The 20,047-nt window shown below is 45.8% G+C and overlaps 1 protein-coding gene across 1 annotated transcript in view; it reads right to left on the bottom strand.

The window, feature by feature from the left end:
- The window catches only part of P2RX1 (purinergic receptor P2X 1), a 29,034-nt gene extending 9,654 nt beyond the window's left edge, over window positions 1-19,380 (bottom strand). The window contains exons 1-6 of the mRNA XM_081173114.1: window positions 18,505-19,380; window positions 7,954-8,101; window positions 5,192-5,263; window positions 2,205-2,274; window positions 1,443-1,539; window positions 1,033-1,113 (exon numbers count right to left, since the gene is read on the bottom strand). Coding sequence (XP_081029240.1) covers window positions 1,033-1,113; window positions 1,443-1,539; window positions 2,205-2,274; window positions 5,192-5,263; window positions 7,954-8,101; window positions 18,505-18,641 — 605 coding nt within the window. The 5' untranslated portion in view covers window positions 18,642-19,380. The remainder of the gene's footprint in view (window positions 1-1,032; window positions 1,114-1,442; window positions 1,540-2,204; window positions 2,275-5,191; window positions 5,264-7,953; window positions 8,102-18,504) is intronic.
- Window positions 19,381-20,047: the final 667 nt, after the last annotated feature.

The following is a 20,047-nucleotide window of genomic DNA, read 5'->3' as shown; positions in this document are numbered from 1 at the left end:
CGGAAGAGGAAGAAACAAACCCGGTCATCTCTGTTTGCGGGTGGCTCACTAAATGAGGGTTGTTAACTGGGCTGCCGGCTGCCTTGAGTATCATGCCGTGAGCGGAAAAGGCAGGGTAGGTTCAAGACAGGACCCCGCCTGGAGTCCTGTGTCCAGCTTCATTATACAGCTTCCAGAGTGAAATATACTCGGAGTCGAGTGTGGATTTCATGCTCTTTATTCAGCTCATAGTAGTGAGGAGGAATGGAAGTTCCCCCGAAATGTCTGCTTTATATACATTATTTACACAATGGGCCCCATGTAATTGGCTAATTCCAGGATTCTCCTGTAGGCCAATCAGGTTGCGGATTCACTTCCAGCTGGAGTTGGATTGGGTGGCTCCTTTGGCCCAATCAGACTGCTGCATTCTGGATCATATTGTTCTAGGACCAATCAGACTGCTGCATTCTGAATCCTATTGTTCTAGGACCAATCACACTGCTGCATTCTGAATCCAATTTGGATCCTATTCAACTCAGTACATAACACAGAGGATGCTGAAGACCCACCTCTTTGCCCCGGCTTGAGCTGTACGATTTTAGGACCTACTTTATTTTTATGATTCTAACTTTTAAAAAAATTAAATAATTCTTATTAGTTTTCCATCACAATAATCCAATAAAAGCCTCATTATAACAATGCCAAATTATAATACCATTAATAATGCCAATCATTCCAAAGCCAAATTATACAATTTAGGTGCTCCCCCTCCCCCCGTGTACTAGAATTGATGGTTTGATGATGATTTACTATATTTCTGCATTCCAAAATCTTATGAATTTCCATTACACTCCAGTCAGAATAACAAACCCTTATACGATTCTAACTTCTTTTAAACTGTTTTTAATTTTATAAGTCGCCCTGGAGGGGCAGGTAATATAAGAACAACACCACCACCACCAACACCACCACCACCACCACCACCACCACAACAACAACATTACCGTATAGCATGAGGACTGCCCCACACAATCTCATGGATCCTGGGCTTACCTGGCGACTTTGAACTTGGGGAAGGTGATACTGTTCTTGATAAACAAGGTGAAGTTTTCAGCTGCCAGAAGCAGAGGGGGGCTGTAAGACAAAAGAAGGATTAGTGCCTATGTGTCAAAATGCCTGTGTCCAAAGGAGGTGGGGATACCCTTCCACTTTACTTGTTTACAAAATTATATGCCACTATTAATAAAAACAATCCAGAGCCATTAGCAACAATTAAAACCATATACAAACACAAACACACATAAAAAATGCAGACACAAAACCCTCCCAGTTCATGCTGTGTTGAGGATCCCAGGAATAGACAATCATTGATTAGATGGACCCAATGGTCTAAGAGACAACATCCTACATTCTTCTGATTTTATGAGGACTAGTGTCGCTTGGATGAGAAAGCAGAGACTTACTTAGGAACTTTGTCATCGATCTCCACCGGACACCACCCAAAGATCTCGCAGGTTTTCTCTGTGTGGCTAAAATTCACACACTTCCCAGTCATGATACCTGCAGGAAATGGAAAACACAGTCCGGTTAGTAAAAGATCACCTAAGAGACCAGCATGAGCTATTTGCAGTCTTTGGATAAAGCTCTACTACACTCTAACCCAGGCATAGGCAAACTTGGCCCTCCAGATGTTTTGAGACTACAGTTCCCATCATCCCTGACCACTGGTCCTGTTAGCTAGGGATGATGGGAGTTGTAGTCCCAAAACATCTGGAGGGCCAAGTTTGCCCATGCCTCCTCTAACCCATGATTTCCTCCAGCAGCTTGTAAACCTGTGAAGGGAAACTTCTGCGTTTAATCTATGCACTTCACCTTGAAAGCTTTAGACCAGGGATGGGGAACTTGTGGGTCTCCAGAGGTTGAAGAACTATAACTCCCATCCTCCTCCCTGACATATTGCCACACTAGCCGGGGCTGATGGCAGTCAAATCAACACAGAAGTTTATAACATTATGCATGGCATGGAGAGAGTGGATAGAGAAAAGCTTTTTGCCCTCTCTTTTGCAGCCCTGCCCTGATTTCATGCAAATCTGGGATGGTGATGTTAATCCTCCAATGCGGGCTGTGTGACAACAGCCTTACGTTTTTATATATATAGGAAGATATATAATGAGTCACAGGGTGAATGCAACAAGGGCTTATTGCCTGCACGGTTTCCTTCTCACCTTGGCCCCGACGAAGGAACTTTCCGGCAGTGCATTCGCTGTCTTGGTCACATTTCCCTGCTTCGGGATGCTGAGATAAGGGCAGAAAAAACGTGTGTCACTCAACAACCAGGATGTAAATTTACATCACATCTCTTTTGAATTCTTACATCAGGCACTTCATTGCTGGGGACTCTGTGGCCCTCCAGACGTTGCTGGACTAAAACTCCGACCACCTCTGATTGTTGGGATGGGAAGAATCAAACTAGTGATGGAGGAGCACAAGTCAGGCTAGCATGTTGGGAAGGTTTGCTGAGGAAGTGAGTCTCACTTCACTGGGGGTTACAGGATGGAAGCAGCAAGACTTGGGAGATGGTGTGTGTTGGTGGAGGGGCAGGTTCCTGATGGCGGATGACCTCGTGTGGTATGGAAAGGAGGACAAGAAACAAAGTTTTATGGCATTGTCTGCATCAGCTTGATGCATCCCTGAAAATAGCACAAGGACTCTCATCCCGTTACTTGTTTTGCTTTGTCCCTGATTAGTGCTCTGCTTCTTGGTTGTTTGCCAAGAAAGCACTTCATTAAAGCACTTCAATTAATTTGTACAAACGTCTTGCGATATCCCTCATCCTGGCCACTTTACAGACCTTTCACCCTTCCTAGCTGGGACCTTTCGGAACTCCCCCCTATTAACATTTATGCTCATTTCTTTTCAGGGTTGGGGCTCTCCTGTTCTTGCACAATTGCTGCTACTTCCCACTGGGGCAAGAACACTCCCTTCTGAATCATCTGCGTTGGCCGCAGAAAGCTTTGCAATATCAGTGACCTCTGATTACATTAAATTCCTGGGCTTTGCAGAGGGAGGGAGGTGGGAGACAGAATCTGTTACTCTTCAGTCCACTGCTAGCCTTAAATTTGCAGAGCTTTTGCTCGTGCCTGTTAGTTTTATCAACTTTCCCCCATTTGAAACTCTTCTCTACAGTGGTACCTCGGGTTAAGAACTTAATTCGTTCTGGAGGTCTGTTCTTAACCTGAAACTGTTCTTAACCTGAAGCACCACTTTAGCTAATGGGGCCTCCTGCTGCTGCTGCTTCCAGAGCACAATTTCTGTTCTCACCCTGAAGCAAAGTTCTTAACCCAACGTAATATTTCTGGGTTAGCAGAGTATGTAACCTGAAGCTTATGTAACCTGAAGCATCTTTAACCCTAGGTACCACTGTATTTAATTTGGGCTTTCGTGGTAAAATAAGAAGGCAGTTGACAGGGTGTCCTCTTGAATGTTTTAGCCAGATGATGGAATGTTATTATCATGGTGGCCTGCTTGTATCTTTAGGGGAAAGACATCCTTCTCCGTCCTGGTTCGATCCAGGTGTTTTGGACTAAAACTCCCCATCAGCCCCAGACGTGGCATGATACAGGTCTAGGAGAGGCAGGAGCCAGACTGCAGCTGGTAGGTTTGCCACCTTTCTTCCCACAGATGCATAGCTTGGTGGAACTGCTGTGGATTAAAGCAGATCTATGGAGCAAAGACCTGCGATGCAGCTGGCTGCGTTTGACCCCTGTGGATGGGTCAGTGGTCAGAGCTGTGTGAAAGTCTAACAGCTCTTTATACTCATAGCTGTTCGGCAATCTGACAGACTCCCTCGAAAGGTGGTGGCTCTCCTTCATAGGAGGTTTTTGAAGCAGAGGTTGGATGGCCATCTGTCATGGATGCTTTAGCCGAGATTTCTGCATTGCAGGGGGTTGGACTAGATGACCCTTAGGGCCCCTTACAACTCTTCAATTCTATGACTCTAGGGAGTTTATTTATTTATTGGAATAAAATTTAAATGCTGTTTGATTGTAAAACAAAAACAAAAACAAAACCAACAACCCTCAGAGCAGTTTGCAAAACAGTGAGATTGAAAACAGCTAAAAACAACTATTTGGTAATGTATTAATTACAAAAAAAAGCTAAAAATGGGATTAAAACACATGCCAACATTCAAAACATCTGGTTAGGCTCACCTAAACAAAAATTGTTTTTAGACCACTGTAAGCAGATGAAAACATTAGCAGGATTCTAATAACACTTGTAAGGGACGCGGGTGGCGCTGTGGGTTAAACCACAGAGGCTAGGACTTGCCAATCAGAAGGTCAGCGGTTTGAATCCCCGTGATGGGGCAAGCTCCCGTTGCTCGGTTCCTGCTCCTGCCCACCTAGCAGTTTGAAAGCACGTCAAAGTGCAAGTAGATAAATAGGTACTGCTCTGGCAGGAAGGTAAACAGCGTTTCCGTGCGCTGCTCTGGTTCGCCAGAAGCGGCTTAGTCATGCTGGCCACATGACCTGGAAGCTGTACGCCGGCTCCCGCGGCCAATAAAGCGAGATGAGTGCCGCAACCCCAGAGTCAGCCAAGACTGGACCTAATGGTCAGAGGTCCCTTTACCTTTACTAATAACACTTGTAGGTAACAAATACTATGGACGATATGGACAGATGCAAAATAGAGGTTGTGAAATAATATTCAGTTGAAAATGTTGGCAATAGAACCCAGGGAGGGGATAGTGGGAAGTCCCGAGATTCAGAGAAATCTCTTTATATGGATATGTATTTGGTATTGTTATAACTTTACACTTGTGAAATGAAATGAAAACAATTTTTAAAAAAGTTTTTAGCAGGCACCAAAAGAAGTGCAGTGAAAGCACCTGTCTGTTGTCCCTAGGCAGGGAGCAGGGGCGGTCCATCCTGTTTCGCCGCCTGAAGCGAAACAGGGGTGTGCCACTCCCTGCCTTCCCACTGCCCCCCAATTTATGCTATTGCCGGAATGCCCCCTCTCTCGCTGAACTCATTGAGAGCCGGGGTGCTCCTCAAAGATGTTGCTACTCATCTTCTCCACTCCAGGACTCCAAACTCTGGACTCGCCGGCAAATATTGCGCAGCCTAATTTTGTGTGTGTTTGCTGCTGGCTGCTGTGAGCACTTTCTGAAGAAGGAAAGAGAGTTATGTGGAATTAAGAAACAACCAATTACCTCAGGGCACGTTTCCTGCTTCTGTCCACGGGTGATAATGAAGTTGGTCATAACCACAAAGGAACTGTCGCCCTACAGAGGAAAATAAGACCAGATAGCTTGGTTAAGGAGAAGAGTAATTGGGCCTCTTTTGAATTATGGTGCTGGAGGAGACTCTTGAGAGTCCCATGGACTGCAAGAAGATCAAACCTATCCATTCTTAAGGAAATCAGCCCTGAGTGCTCACTGGAAGGACAGATCCTGAAGCTGAGGCTCCAGTACTTTGGCCACCTCATGAGAAGAGAAGACTCCCTGGAAAAGACCCTGATGTTGGGAAAGATGGAGGGCACAAGGAGAAGGGGACAACAGAGGACAAGATGGTTGGAGAGTGTTCTCGAAGCTACCAGCATGAGTTTGACCAAACTGCGGGAGGCAGTGGAAGACAGGAGAGCCTGGTGTGCTCTGGTCCATGGGGTCACGAAGAGTCAGACACGACTAAACGACTAAACAACAACAACATGCCTCTTCTGCTCTCTGCTCAACAGTGGAACAGACTCCTTGTGAAGGTGGTGGACTCTCCTTCACGGAAGGTCCTTAAGCAGAGGTTGGGTGGCCACCTGTCAGGGATTCTGTAGCTGTGATTCCTGCGTTGCAGGGGGTTGGACTAGATGACCCTTAGGATCCCTTCCAACTGTAGAATTCTGTGATTCTGTGAACCAGGTGGTCCACAGTTTGGCTTAACAGCTTGCCTTTTACCCTGGTGGTGGCATTATCAAATTCCAGGTCAGCTTATTACAAAATCTCCTCCATCCATTATTTAATGATGAGAAGGTTGGTTCATAACACATCAAGCTGCCATATCAACCAGCCTCTAAATTGTGGGATTCCCTTGCTAGGGTTATGTAACTGGTTTCTTCGCTATACAGTGGTACCTCGGGTTAAGTACTTAATTCGTTCTGGAGGTCCGTTCTTAACCTGAAACTGTTCTTAACCTGAAGCACCACTTTAGCTAATGGGGCCTCCCGCTGCCGTCGCATTGCCGGAACATGATTTCTGTTCTCATCCTGAAGCAAAGTTCTTAACTTGAGGTACTGTTTCTGGGTTAGTGGAGTCTGTAACCTGAAGCGTATGTAACCTGAAGCGTATGTAACCTGAGGTACCACTGTACTGCTTTCGGCAAATGCTGAAGACACACATTTTTGCCCCTGAGATGTGTGTTTTGGGGGCCCACCCTATTCTTGTGACTGTAATGTGTTTCAACTGCTTCTAATTCATAATTCAAAGTTGTTGTCACCTACCCTGGGACCTGCTGGTGAAGGGCGGGTAATGGCAATAAAAAATTATAATAATACTATCAACTTTCCTGCTCTTATTCCCCACAGAACGGTACAATTCCCAGAATTCCCTGGGAAAGGGCATTGGTGGTTAAACCACTTTTGGAATTGTAGCTCTGTGAGGGGAATAGGGGCCTCCTAACAACTCTCTGTATTCTTAGCAAACTACAGCTCCCATAATTCTTTGGGGAAACCCATGACTGCTTATAGTATCATAGTGCTTTACATGTAGGGGTGAATATGTCCTGGATATCAGCTACCAACAAGCACTGCCATTTGCGTACAGAGTTCAAATATGTATAAACAGCACTAAGCAGGAAGAAAAACTGTCCAATTAATACAACCAGGACAAAAGAAGGGTGAATGGCCAATTTTTGTGAAAAACTTCCATCACAGCCTCTCGTGAAAAAGAAAACTGCTCAGCTCAAAGACTTCTTATCAGTTGCTGATGCACATCCCGGATTACTGGGACACATTCCTCAAAGATGATCGTTGAGAAAAGCTTTCGCCAAGGAGACTTAGGCATAGCTGTCAACTTTTCGCTTTTCTTGCGAGGAATCCTATTCGGAATAAGGGAATTTCCCTTAAAAAAAGGGAAACGTTGGCAGCTATGGACTTAGGATAAACTGGGACATAGAGGATAAAGATTTACTGCTCAAAACAGATCTATAACTGGTTGTTCCATAGTATCACAGTTCTATTTGTGTTGCTGTTAACTAATTGTCCTTTTTTTTTTTTTTACATGTTTGTACTTCGGGGTACATTGCAAATATTTTTACATACTGCTGGGTCTCATTGCAGTTTGTGTCACATTCACAGTGTGTGTGGCCACACTTAACTCTGTGTTTGATTGTGATAATCATTTTACCTACAGTGGTACCTCGAGTTAAGAACTTAATTTGTTCCGGAGGTCCGTTCTTAACCTTAAACTGTTCTTAACCTGAAACACCACTTTAGCTAATGGGGCCTCCCGCTGCTGCTGTGCCGCCGGAGCACAATTTCTGTTCTCATCCTGAAGCAAAGTTCTTAACCCGAGGTGCTATTTCTGGGTTAGTGGAGTCTGTAACCGGAAGCATATGTAACCTGAAGTGTATGTAACCTGAGGTACCACTTTATCTGGAAGGTGCTGTTGTTGTTTAAGCTTAAAGATAATAATTATATGGGGAAATAAATGGAAAAATCGTTGACATCCCACTCTGTTTTTCCCCCACATTTTCTTCATCTTCTTAACTATACTAGCAGAGCAGTTTGTAAAACTCTGAAGGCTGGTTAGGGTGTCTGTGTGGAGAATGTGAAGGACCACATGAATGAGTTGCGAATTGAACAGGAATTGAATTGGTTCCTTTCCAGAGGGCGTGAACCAGCACTGGAACCAATTCCTTTTTCTTAAAACCAAACTTTGCAAGAGCTTCTTTTCCTTCTGTTAGACAGAAGTGCTTAATTCCTTACCTGAGGAGGGAAAACATAATCAGCCACGTCCCATATGTGCGGGCCGATCTCACTGGTATTTGTCAGGGTTAATCCTTTGAGCTTCACAGAGACAGAGCTGATGATGCCATCCTTGGACTGGTAGCCTTTCTCATAAAGGAAAACCCACCTAGTGAAGAAGTGGGAGGGGAGGAGAGACAGAAGATAATTGACAGCCACAAGGAGCAACTGGGTGCTGCGTTCTTGCATCCTCAGAACAGCCAATCACATTGCAGATTCTATACCTGTCTTCTAATTCTGGGATGGGCAACCTGTTGGCCCTAGCCGGTATATGGCCCACAGCCTAAATTTATGTGACCTAAAGCATCATTCAAATACCCTGGACGTTCCCTCCACCATGCTTGCCTCTCCTGAACACCAACTCTTTGATGGCACACTGAGCCCTAAAGGAGGGGGAGGGAAAGTTGAAATTCTGGGATATTCAAAAAGCAGCCAGACCTACAATTCATATCTTGCTAGATAGGCACATCATGAGAGCTGACGCTCACAGTCTTCCTGTTACATATATCTATCTATCTATCTATCTATCTATCTATCTATCTATCTATCTATCTATCTATCATCTATCTATCATCTATCTATATCTATATCTATATCTATATCTATATCTATATCTATATCTATCTATCTATCTATCTATCTATCTATCTATCTATCTATCTATCTATATCTATCATCTATCATCTATCATCTATCATCTATCATCTATCATCTATCATCTAGCTATCTAGCTATCTAATCATCTTCCTTTCTGAGCACTGAAGCCCATTTTAAGCCTGCCTGAACAAAGCTGCTGTACCTGTTACTACTCTTCAGCAATTAAAGCTCACACCAATAACAAACTTAGTTGGTCTCTAAGGTGCTACTGGAAGGATTTTTTGATTTTTTTGTTTCAACTACAGCAGGCCAACACGGCTACCTACCTGTATTCTGAGTGAATAAATTTTATTTTCACCTTTTACAAGACTGTTTGTGTGGTGGTTATTTTGAGGGGGAGAAAGTGGGGGAGGGGGAGGAATACCAGGGAAATCCAATCTGCCTTAAAGCATTCTGGATTACTAGCCTTTTAGTTTTTAAGGCTAAAACCAGCCTGTCTAGCGAAATGTTGCAGGGATAAAAGGAAGGACTTCTTCACAGTGCAGAGTTAAACCACGGAACTCATTGAACGGGGGCAGTAATGGCCACCAACATGGATGGCTTTAAAAGAGAGATAGACAAATTCAAGGAGGGTACAGCTACCAATGAATACTAGCTAAGCCTCTGCAGTTGGAGGCAGCAATGCTTCTTAATGCCAGTTGCTGGAAACCACAGGAGGGGAGAGGGATCTTGTGTTCGAATCCTGCTTGTGGGTTTCCCACAGGCATCGGGTTGGCCACCGTGAGAACAGCAGGCCGGACTAGATGGTTTATTTATTGGCCAGATCCAGCAGGCTCTTCTTAAATTGTCACAGCTGTCTTGCTTTAGTGTGAGACCAAGAGGAGACCTGGTTCAAAACATCCACTTCATCTCTTGTGCCGTGGGAGTCATGCCCACATTCTGCTGTGGGGATGAAAACCAGATTTATCTCCTTTTTTAGCCCGGCAGTCTTGAGCAGACCATGCCACACAATCTTGGATTTCAGCTTGAAAAGTGATGTTTTCCTTTACCGCCTCCGAGAGCCAGGATGAATCAATCCGCTGTGTTTTGCTTGTGACCTAATGGGCTATTTGCGGAGTCAAAACGGAAGGGATCTGATTTGAGGGAATGCTAATCTGGCAAAATAAAAGGGGACACTTCCAGCCACATATGGCATTCCTGGAGCGAAGTGAAAGTGGTTGCTGGATATTTTCCGTTTTTGCTAAATATAAGCCGCAATTATAACATCAGACTCAGGACTGGCCCAATGCATTTTGGCACCTGAGATGAACCTCAAAATGGCGGCCTTCCCCCCAAATGCCAGGGAAGAAGGGGTGAGTGAAGACCTACATCAGGAGCAAAGGGGGAATAAATATCTCCATCGGGAGCAAGGAGGAAAGTTAAATCTACCTTACTCAGTGGTTGAAGGGGAAATCAAAGACCATCACTGGGCAGGGGTGGGGGGAAGCGGCCCACTCCATACCCTCCAACATTTCTCCGATGAAAATAAGGACGTCCCATTCCATAATGTTAATCTTACTATTTATACCCCACACATCTTATTGGGTTGCCCCAGCACTCTGGGAAGCTTCTAACATATATAAAAACGTAATAAAACATTAAGTAATTTTTAAAAACCCTTCACTATACAGGATTGCCTTCAGACGGCTCGGGGGTTGGATGACTCCATAACCTCCAACAAAAATAGGGACATCCTAAGGAAAAGTGGGACATTCTGGGATCAAATCAGAAACCGGGAAACTAGGAGGGTCTGTTACTGTGAATGATACTGGATGGGTGCAGAGCCCAACAGCACCCGCCATTTCCTCCCTAGGGCTGAGGGGAGACCAGCCTCCTATTTTTCAATCTTGTAGAGGCAGAATTGAGGGGAGGAGGAGGAAGAAGAAGAAGAGGAGGAGGAGGAGGAGGAGTTTGGATTTGATATCCCGCTTTATCACTACCCTAAGGAGCCTCAAAGCGGCTCACAATCTCCTTTCCCTTCCTCTCCCACAACAAACACTCTGTGAGGTGAGTGGGGCTGAGAGACTTCAGAGAAGTGTGACTAGCCCAAGGTCACCCAGCAGCTGCATGTGGAGGAGCGAGGAAGCGAACCCGGTTCACCAGATTACAAGTCCACCGCTCTTAACCACTACACCACACTGGCTCTCAGAGAATCATAGAACTGTAGAGTTGGAAGGGACCCAGGGGTCATCTAGTCCAACCCCCTGCAATGCAGGAATCTCAGCTAAAGCATCCATGACAGGTGGCCACCCAACCTCTGCTTAAAAGCCTCCCATGAAGTCCGCAACCTTCAAAGGGAGTCCGTTCCGCTGTCAAACAGCTCTGACGGTCAGAAAGATTTCCCCAATGTTTTGTTGGCATCTCGTTTCTAAAGATGGAGCAAGCTAGTTTTACGCTGCTCCAGAGGGGAGGCCCTGAACCAATGTATTCCAATAGCATGAAAGGAGATTCTGACTCAACATTAGACCAATGGCTAGTATAGAACCAGATTACGAGTCTGCCGCTCTTAACCACTACACCACACTGGCTCTCGAGGGTGCTGAGGAGGAGGCGGATCTGGCATTCAAGGAGCAAGCTGCAGCTGTTGCAGTGGGTGATGCACCAGATCCGCTGCTGCTGTGAATCCTGCCGCTGCTAAGGCCGCTGCCTCATGTTGCCTCATGGGTGGACCGCCCCTTATCACACTACAATATTTTCATGTGATATGGCACATCTAGTGTGGGGTAACAGTTAAGAGTGCTGGATCTGGCAGACCAGGGTTCAAATCCTGGTTCTGTCATGAAGCTCACTGGGTGACTTTGGGCCAGTCACTGCCTCTCAGCTAAACCTATCTCACAGAGTTGTTGTGGCAATTAGATGAGGAGCGGGAGAACCACATACATCACATTTATTACAAATAAATAAAACAACAGAATGTACTGTATTTTTCCGTGTATAAAACGCCCCCGTGTATAAGACAACAGCTATTTTTTCGAACCCAAAATTAAGAAATCAATGTTTTTTGGGGGAGATCACCCTTGAGTTGTTGAGCCTTTTTGGACGAGGTCACCCCAAAGTTGTTGAGGAGTTAGCTTCTTCACAGCAGTCTTATACACAGAAAAACACGGTAATCACTGGGGCTAGTATACAGGCCCTCCACAGATTTGTCTATCACTATATTTTCTGGGAGAAATGCCATTGCTGAAATCTACACTGCGGGACGAAGTCCTTTATTTTGCCTGTCCTGATTCTTCCAACACTCAGCTGCATCAGATAGTCCCCTGAGCTAATGCAAAGGGCAAGAAACTACATTCTGTTCATTTTTTCCACACCGCCAAGACATTGGTTTAACACGGAGGATATAAGGCGTCAGCGACAACAAGTGGATTATCATTCCCCTAGAAACTTAAATTTTACTCTTTTTATAAAGTATCATGTGTAGGGCTGGGAATTCCCAAATAAACACAAAAACCTTCCAGACATTTTCTGCTTGTAGCTGAACTGCCCTTTGCCCATCTCTCATGAGGCTGGGAATGAGAATCTGGCAAGCAAAGAGCCAGGGTATATTAATTTTAGTCTGTTCCGGAAAATAAGTTACGACGTTTATGCTGAGGAGCAGGCACGTCGCCAAGTTTCTGTCAAAAAGGCATCTTGGTGCATGAGCCAAGAAACACAGCCCAAACGATGCTAGGGTCTCTGACTGCTCACAGCCCCATCATCATCTGAGACACCAAGGAAGGCACATTGCAGGGGGGTGGACTCGATGATTTCTTGCATCCTCTCCAACTCTCCAGTTCTATGACTGTAGAGGAAAGGAAGACATTCACCACGGTGGCATGGCCTTCTTGGTGGTGGCACCCAGGCCGTGACATTTTCTTCCCCTGAATACTCCTCTATTGCTTTCTTCTGCTCTATCTTTTTGGGGCTGCCCCAGACAGGGCAAGGAACAGGAAATGGCTTGTGGGGCAGACACGGTATTTTGAAGGAGGCGGGAGGCTCTGACAGGGTCCTAGAGTCACCCCACTTTCTTCCCAAAGCCTATTTAGCTCTGTCCCAGCTTTGGAAAGGAGATGGGAGGGATTTAGGACCCTGCCAAAGCCCTCATGCCTCCTTTCCAAAGCCAGGCAAGCACTTACCCGCCGCCCAGTATACCTGAAGGAGCGTCTCCACCCCCATCATTCTGCCCGGACGCTGAGGTCCAGCTCTGAGGGCCTTCTGGCAGTTCCATTGCTGTGAGAAGCCAAGTTACAGGGAACCAGGCAGAGGGCCTTCTCGGTAGTGGCACCCGCCCTGTGGAACACCCTCCCATCAGATGTCAAAGAGATGAACAACTAACTGATTTTTAGAAGACATCTGAAGGCAGCCCTGTTTAGGGAAGTTTTTAATGTGTGACATTTTCTTTGTTGGAAGCCACCCAGAGTGGTTGGGGAAACCCAGCCAGATGGGCGGGGCAAAAATAATATATTATTATTATTAAAATTATTATTGAGAAGGCGCCCCCTTGGCTCGGTGCCCCAACCAGATGCCCCAATGTGGAAACTAGCAAGCAGGATTTGCGTGCAAGAGTCCTCTCCCCAACAGTAAAAAAAAAAGGTAAAGGACCCATGGATGGTTAAGTCCAGTCAAAGGCAACCAAGAGGTGTGACGCTCATCTCACTTTCAGGCATGGGGAGCTGGCGTAACACCTTTCCGGGTCCTGTCGCCAGCATGGCTAAACCTCTTCTGGTGCAACGGGACACCGTGATGGAAGTCAGAGTGCACAGAAACGCCGTTTACCTTTCCACCACAGTGGTACCTATTTATCTACTTGCACTGGTATGCTTTTGAACTGCTAGGTTAGCAGGAGCTGGGACAGAGCAATGGCAGCTCATCCCATTGCGGGGATTCGAACCGCTGACCTTCTGATCAGCAAGCCCAAGAGGCTCAGTGGTTTAGACCACAGCACCACCCATGTCAACAGTGCCAACACTTTGCTTGGTACCATTCACTCTGGAATATAACAACAATGGAGAAAATTATGCACAATTTCTGCAAGGACTAGACCTTCCAAACACTATTTATACAATTTGACATTATTTTATTACATATACCACGGAAACATTGTTTTCAAGACAACCCATACCACAAGCTTTGCCCATCTGGAACTATATTATCTGCTAATCAGATAACATTAATATTCTTTACTAGGACTTTGTTATTTTTCCCCATGTGCAGCTGTGCTCATTCTACATCCCTATTTTATAGCTTTGCTTTTCACCTTTTAATTTTGAACTGTTGTTCTAACCATTCTCTCAGTTTTATATACGCTATAAAATGAAATTTTTAAAAAAGTTACAAAAAACAGCACCCCCAGTAACAGCATTTGATCACTGCATGACACAAGATGGACAGTGGTGAGTAAAAAATAATAGGGACAGATGGAGCATGTTTTATTGCTGCATGCAAACATGGTTATTACAGAACCGGATTTGCTGCGAAGGGATCAGATTTACAGCAGATTTACACCTGTGCCTCTCCCAGAACAATCATTTGGAGGCTGAGCGGCCCTCAAGACCGCCTGAGTGGTTTCCTACTGCTTGAGAGTGTCGTTTCTAGGATATCGGCAATCATCAATATTTATCTAGTGATTTAACACTTAGTTCTAGTGTTAGGAGGGAAGGAGAAAAGGTGTTCTCCATCCACTTTCCCTATTGAACGGAGTTGGACCATACGACCTTTTAGGTCCCTTCCAACTCTACAATTCTATCATTTTCTATTATTCCAGGCTATTGCCTTTAAACCTTGCTGGTTGGCTTCTTCTAAGACATCTGGTTGACCACTGAGGGTCAAAACAGGACCCCGGACAAAATGAACTATTTGGTCATATCCAGGAAGTCAGGTTGACTTCAGAGAGTTAGGGCTCATCCTGCTTGTCCTGTGCTTAGAAAGCACAGATTTCAGCGATTTCCCACTTAATCTGCACTTTCTTAGCATGGGTCCAAGGGGAGGGTCCAAGCGATTTCCCCCTCGCCCCATTCCTTTCCCAGGGAAAACCCACTCTTTGGTGCTCAATCGGAGCAAATGTCAATCTGGAGAAAACCCAGCTGATGTTTGCTCTGATTAAGCACTAAAGAGCGGTTTTCCCTAGGAGAAAGCAGCAGGACAAGAGAAAGTGTGGATGAGCTTTTAGACAAGCTATTTCAAACTTTTATATGGTTTTTAAATAGCTCATCTTGTATCCTGAGCAAATCTTACATATGCTGGGGGAGAACTCAGCTACTGAATCACCCAAACCCACATAGATAGGAAATGAATTAGTAGAGATGGATCAGAAATCCAGTTTGGTTTGCATTTCCATGTGAACCTACCTAATTCACAATTCCGCAAGCAACATGTGATGTGAAAGGGGCCATCTTTTGAAATTAGCACTTCACCAAGTGCAATTCTCCAGCCAAACAAAAACATGCATACTAGGGGAAAGTGTTCATCAGAAATGCATATATCGATGGAAAATGCATTAATAGTCAGCTGATCTCCACTTTACTATTATTTTTATTGTATGATTTTGTAAAATGCTCAGGGCTTTTTTAATGAAGTGTGGCATATACATATTCTTATAATGGAATTCTTCTTTGGCGATCCTTCATAGCTAAGTAAGATTGTCTTCCGTGAACACGGTCTTAGCCGTGAGTCCGTAAGTAACCGTGGAGGCCAATTCTGGATCCACACGTCCTTCCACAGTTGGGACTTATAACTAAATTAAATTAAAGGTAACTGCTTAAAAAGAAAAAAAAAACCATGGGCATGTTATGACCCATTTCTTTTACATTACAAACTGATGCAGAAATGTGAAGAACTGAGCTTGAGATGGGGGGGGGGGGAGAGAAATTGAGAGAAAGCGAAATTGACAAATTCGTTGATGCCTAATTAGGCACTAATCTAATGCCAGCAACCGTTCTTGGACTTGGGTTGCAAAACACTCCTGGAGATGTAAACACCCCAAAGCACACTTAAATGTTTAATTGCAAAAGTTTTACAACTGTTGCTTTTCTGTTTGTCACTGTTTGGAATACGCATTGCTTTCTGAGAGTCCTGGAGGAGATCTCTGGAAGCTATCTTGTCTTCAGGAACCACACTGTGTGCCAGCAATCTCCTTTGTTCTTTCCTGGGAAGATGGGTAGAATAACAGAAGATCCATCTCCTTTCCACCCCTCCTTAGCAGCTCAGGACTTACAAATCACTAGGGATGGCGGCACCTGTCAATTCCACTTTTTCTCTGTTTCTCATTTTCCCAATCTTCAGCGCAGAACTCTTCCACAGAACTCTGGTCTTCCACTTTAAAAGCAAAGCAGGGTTCTAGTCCTCATTGCACTGCACTAAGGAGGAACCTAGGAAGCTGTTCTATACTAGCCATTGGTCCATCTAGCTCAGTTTTATCAACACTATCTGACAGCAGCTCTCCAGGTTTGCAAACTGGGGGTCTTCCCTAGCCATGCCAGTGGCTGCAGGGTCTGCGCCCTCACAAAAAGCGATTGCTCTGCTACCTTAACAGAACAGGCCCAGATCTCAAGACTTCACAGGTTTAGAGGCCAGGACTGTCCTTGGTAAAGTGTAAACAGTTGGAGCTTCAGGCCTCCATTTCGTAGAATCATGGAATTGTAGAGTTGGAAGTGACCCTGAGGGTCATCTAGTCCAACCCCCTGCAAGGCAGGAATCTCAGCTAAAGCATCCCTGACAGATGGCCATCCAACCTCTGGTTCAAAACCTCCAAGGAAGGAGAGCGCACCACCTTCTGAGGGAGTCCAGTCGACTGTCAAACAGCTCTTACTGTCAGAAAACCCTTCCTAATGTTGAGTCAGAATCTCCTTTCATGCTATTGGAATACATTGGTTTAGGGCCTCCCCTCTGGAGCAGCGGAAAACTAGCTTTCTCCATCTTTAGAAACGAGATGCCAACAAAACATCTGAAAAATCTTTCTGACCGTCAGAGCTGTTTGACGGTGGAACGGACTCCCTTTGAAGGTTGCGGACTTCATGGGAGGCTTTTAAGCAGAGGTTGGGTGGCCACCTGTCATGGATGCTTTAGCTGAGATTGCTGCATTGCATGGGGTTGGACTAGATGACCCCTGGGTCCCTTCCAACTCTACAGTTCTATGATTCTCTGAGAGCCAGTGTGGTGTAGTGGTTAAGAGCAGTAGACTAGTAATCTGGTGAACCGGGTTCGCGTCTCCGCTCCTCCACATGCAGCTGCAGGGTGACCTTGGGCCAGTCACACTTCTCTGAAGTCTCTCAGCCCCACTCACCTCACAGAGTGTTTGTTGTGGGGAGGAAGGGAAAGGAATTGCTTTGAGGCTCCTTAGGGTAGTGATAAAGAGGGATATCAAATCCAAACTCTCCTCCCTTCTTCTTCTCTTCCATGTCACAGCCATTTACTGAAGATGGCTATTCTATCCAGGGGCGTAGCTAGCTGCTCCTGCACCCGGAGCGGGGTGATCTACGCATGGGGGTGCCATGGTGATCTGCCCGGGGGGCTGCGGTGATCCGTTTCGGGCAGCGCGGGGTCCCAAGCCACCGCGTCACTCCCAGGGGAGACGCATGGCTCGGGCGCGCTGCAGACCAGGCCCCGCAGTAAGTGCCGCCCCCGGGGTGTACCATTTTGTCAAACCCCCCAAAGGATGACACCCGGGGTGGCCCGCACCCCCACCCCTCCTTCCTACGCCTCTGATTATATCATTGCATTGCATTTATGAACCGCTTTCCACAAAACATCAACAATAAACACACAAAAAACACCAAAACAAACAAAACCTGACAGTGTTACAGCAATAAAATGCTTCCCTTCGATGCAGAGTCTTGCGTGCCCTTTGGCTCAGACCGCAGGAATCCTTTTGGGCCAGGAGTGCCCAATGCTAGATCTCTGGCAAGATTAGCAGGCTGTCTGTCCCCTGTGCCAATTTTGCACACTAGCGGAAGGGTTAACTGTCTCCTGTGCTTCCTGGCTGCCTCCTCCCTCTTCTCCCAGGGGAAGGGGCTGATAGGACTTCTGGAAGAGGGAGAAGCAGGGGCCTGTAACTTCGGACATGGCTTTTGGGACAGGAAGCCTCTGGAGGGCTGATGGCATCCCAGCTCCTGGCAAGCTATTTCTGTGTAGCTGTCCCTATTTTTCTTAACAGTTGGCTGACCGTGGATTTTTATTGCCATGTTTACTTTTGCATTTTCTTGTGCGCAGAAAGGATATTTAGAAAGAGCTGGAAATGATCGATTGGCAGGCTTGCCTCAACAAGACAGGATTTTTCAACAGAACAAATAGCTGGGTGACACTGGGCCAATCACTGGCTCTCAGCCTGGCCTACCTCGCAGGACTGTTGGGAGGGTGGAGGGGGAGAGGGACAAGGATACATGCCACTTTGAGCTGCTTAGAGGAAAGATGAGATATAAATGTAAATAAGAAGAACAAGTGGAACTTGCTACTATCCATTGAACCCATATGAGAGAAAACCCACGATGTTATTGATTAGTTCAATTAATTCCATTAATTAATTCATCAATCAGCTGGTTAAATGAAGAGAGTTAAATAGATTGGAGAGGGAGGTGCAATTGGCAAACGGCCTGATACTAACCTAGTTACAGTGGAACGTAGCAAACTGCCTTATACTGAGGATAAAGTGGAGCCTATTGGTCCATCCAGGTCAGTGAGCTACAGCCCTTTCCTTAAAAGTAAAGCAAGATTCTAGTCCTCATTATTCCGAATGAAGGGCTGGTTTAAAGAGGAACAGGGAGTCTCTCCCAGTCCTACCTGGAAAAGTCACTGGGGATCGAACCCAAAACCTTCTGCATGCAAGGTAGATAGATGCTCCACCACTGAACGATGGCCCCTTCCCACAAGCTAGTTGACCCAAACCATAGAAGATGCACTCACCCAATGATGTAGGCAAGGACCACCAGCTGTATCAGCCTGAAGGTGAGCCCCACCTTCTTGTTCCGCACCAAAACCATCCGTGGCGTGTCATATTCAAAGAGGAACGAGGACACTTTCTCCGAGAATTTGTGCCCCATGGATGAAACGCCGCCTTGGTCTCTGCCAACCGCTGCAGGTGAGAAACCTCTGGCTGCTTCTTCAGGCTTTGGTTCCCTGCAGGTCCTGGTGTGGTGTTTTCTTGCAACTCATCCACTTTGCCTTCTGCCCTTCCCCAGGAGACGACACAGAGCTCTCTCTCTCTCTCATGGGTGTGAGCAGGTCACTTTACATCTCCTTAGATGGTCTGGGGGGTGGGAGGTGGGAGTGCTTTCGGAAGCAAATATAATAAACCCGCCTGCAACCACTGTCCAGGAAACCGTTGCACCCTAGAGGTTTGTGCTCCTCCAGATGGTCGCAGGAGGAAGTGAACGAGCTGCGAAGAAGAAGGAGCTTGTGCAAACCTTCCAACTTTTCAGGGGCTAAAATAGGAGAACGCTTGCAAGGTGCCAGCTCTTTAGCCGAAAGTTCCTTGCCAAAGGTCCTCCTCTGTTACATTTTACTCTGCCTTCTGCGCGCTGTAAATATTTGCTTTGCAGTAGCATTCCCTGTGCTGATTGAATAACCAAGAGGATGTTCCTTCTTTGACTTAGACACTTAAGAAAGAATTGTCCTGCAATAGGTTATCAACGGCTTAAAGAGCTAGAGTCAGGCTGGTGTATGATTATGAATGTTTACATCCCTCTTTTTCACCAAGGCTCAAGGTGGCTTACCCAAATCAAAGCAACATGGGTAAAACACAGGAAGCTGAAAACCCGTAAAAGATCATTCCATCCCTTCCAATGTTTCTCTGATGAAAATAGGGACATCCTAAGGAAAAGCGGGACATTCTGGGATCAAATCAGAAACAGGGGCTGCTTCTGTAAATCTGGGATTGTCTGGAAAATAGGGACACTTGGAGGGTTTGTGCCCACAGCGTTATGCAATGCAAATGTTGAAACCCACAACCGAGGAACTACGGGAGAATTTCTCCTCCCCCAAAAGAAATCTGGTGACACCACCACCACCCAATTTATCTGTCCAAAAATACAGTAGAGTGTTTTGAGAGGCCATTTGGACATGGCTCAAAAACTCTTCGGCAGTGGTTTAGTTGTCTACTGCATTTCACTGCTTCTGCCTACAAGGCTTTCCATTGGAGCACCTCATTGGCCACTGTGAGAATGGGGTGGTGGTCTAGAATGGCCCAGTCCAACAGAGCTCTTGTTCGGCTCAAGCTACTCTCCCTATGAAAACAGTAGCAAGGCCCTCTCCATACTGAGATAACATTCCCGCATGTTGCTCTGCCCCTCTAAATGCTGGCGAGAATCCGCAGAGCTTATTTCACCCCCTCAGTGGGCTTTTAAACAGCAAGACCTGCAGAGAGTGGTGGGTGTCCCCAGACAACCGCTCACTCTCTGGGGACATTGCTTGTTGTTGTTTTTGGTAACAATTTATTGCTTTTCTGAAA

Source organism: Podarcis bocagei, assembly GCF_964188305.1.
Source record: "Podarcis bocagei genome assembly, chromosome: 15".
In the NCBI taxonomy this organism is placed as follows: domain Eukaryota; kingdom Metazoa; phylum Chordata; class Lepidosauria; order Squamata; family Lacertidae; genus Podarcis; species Podarcis bocagei.
This window is presented reverse-complemented; position numbering and strand designations above follow the sequence as displayed.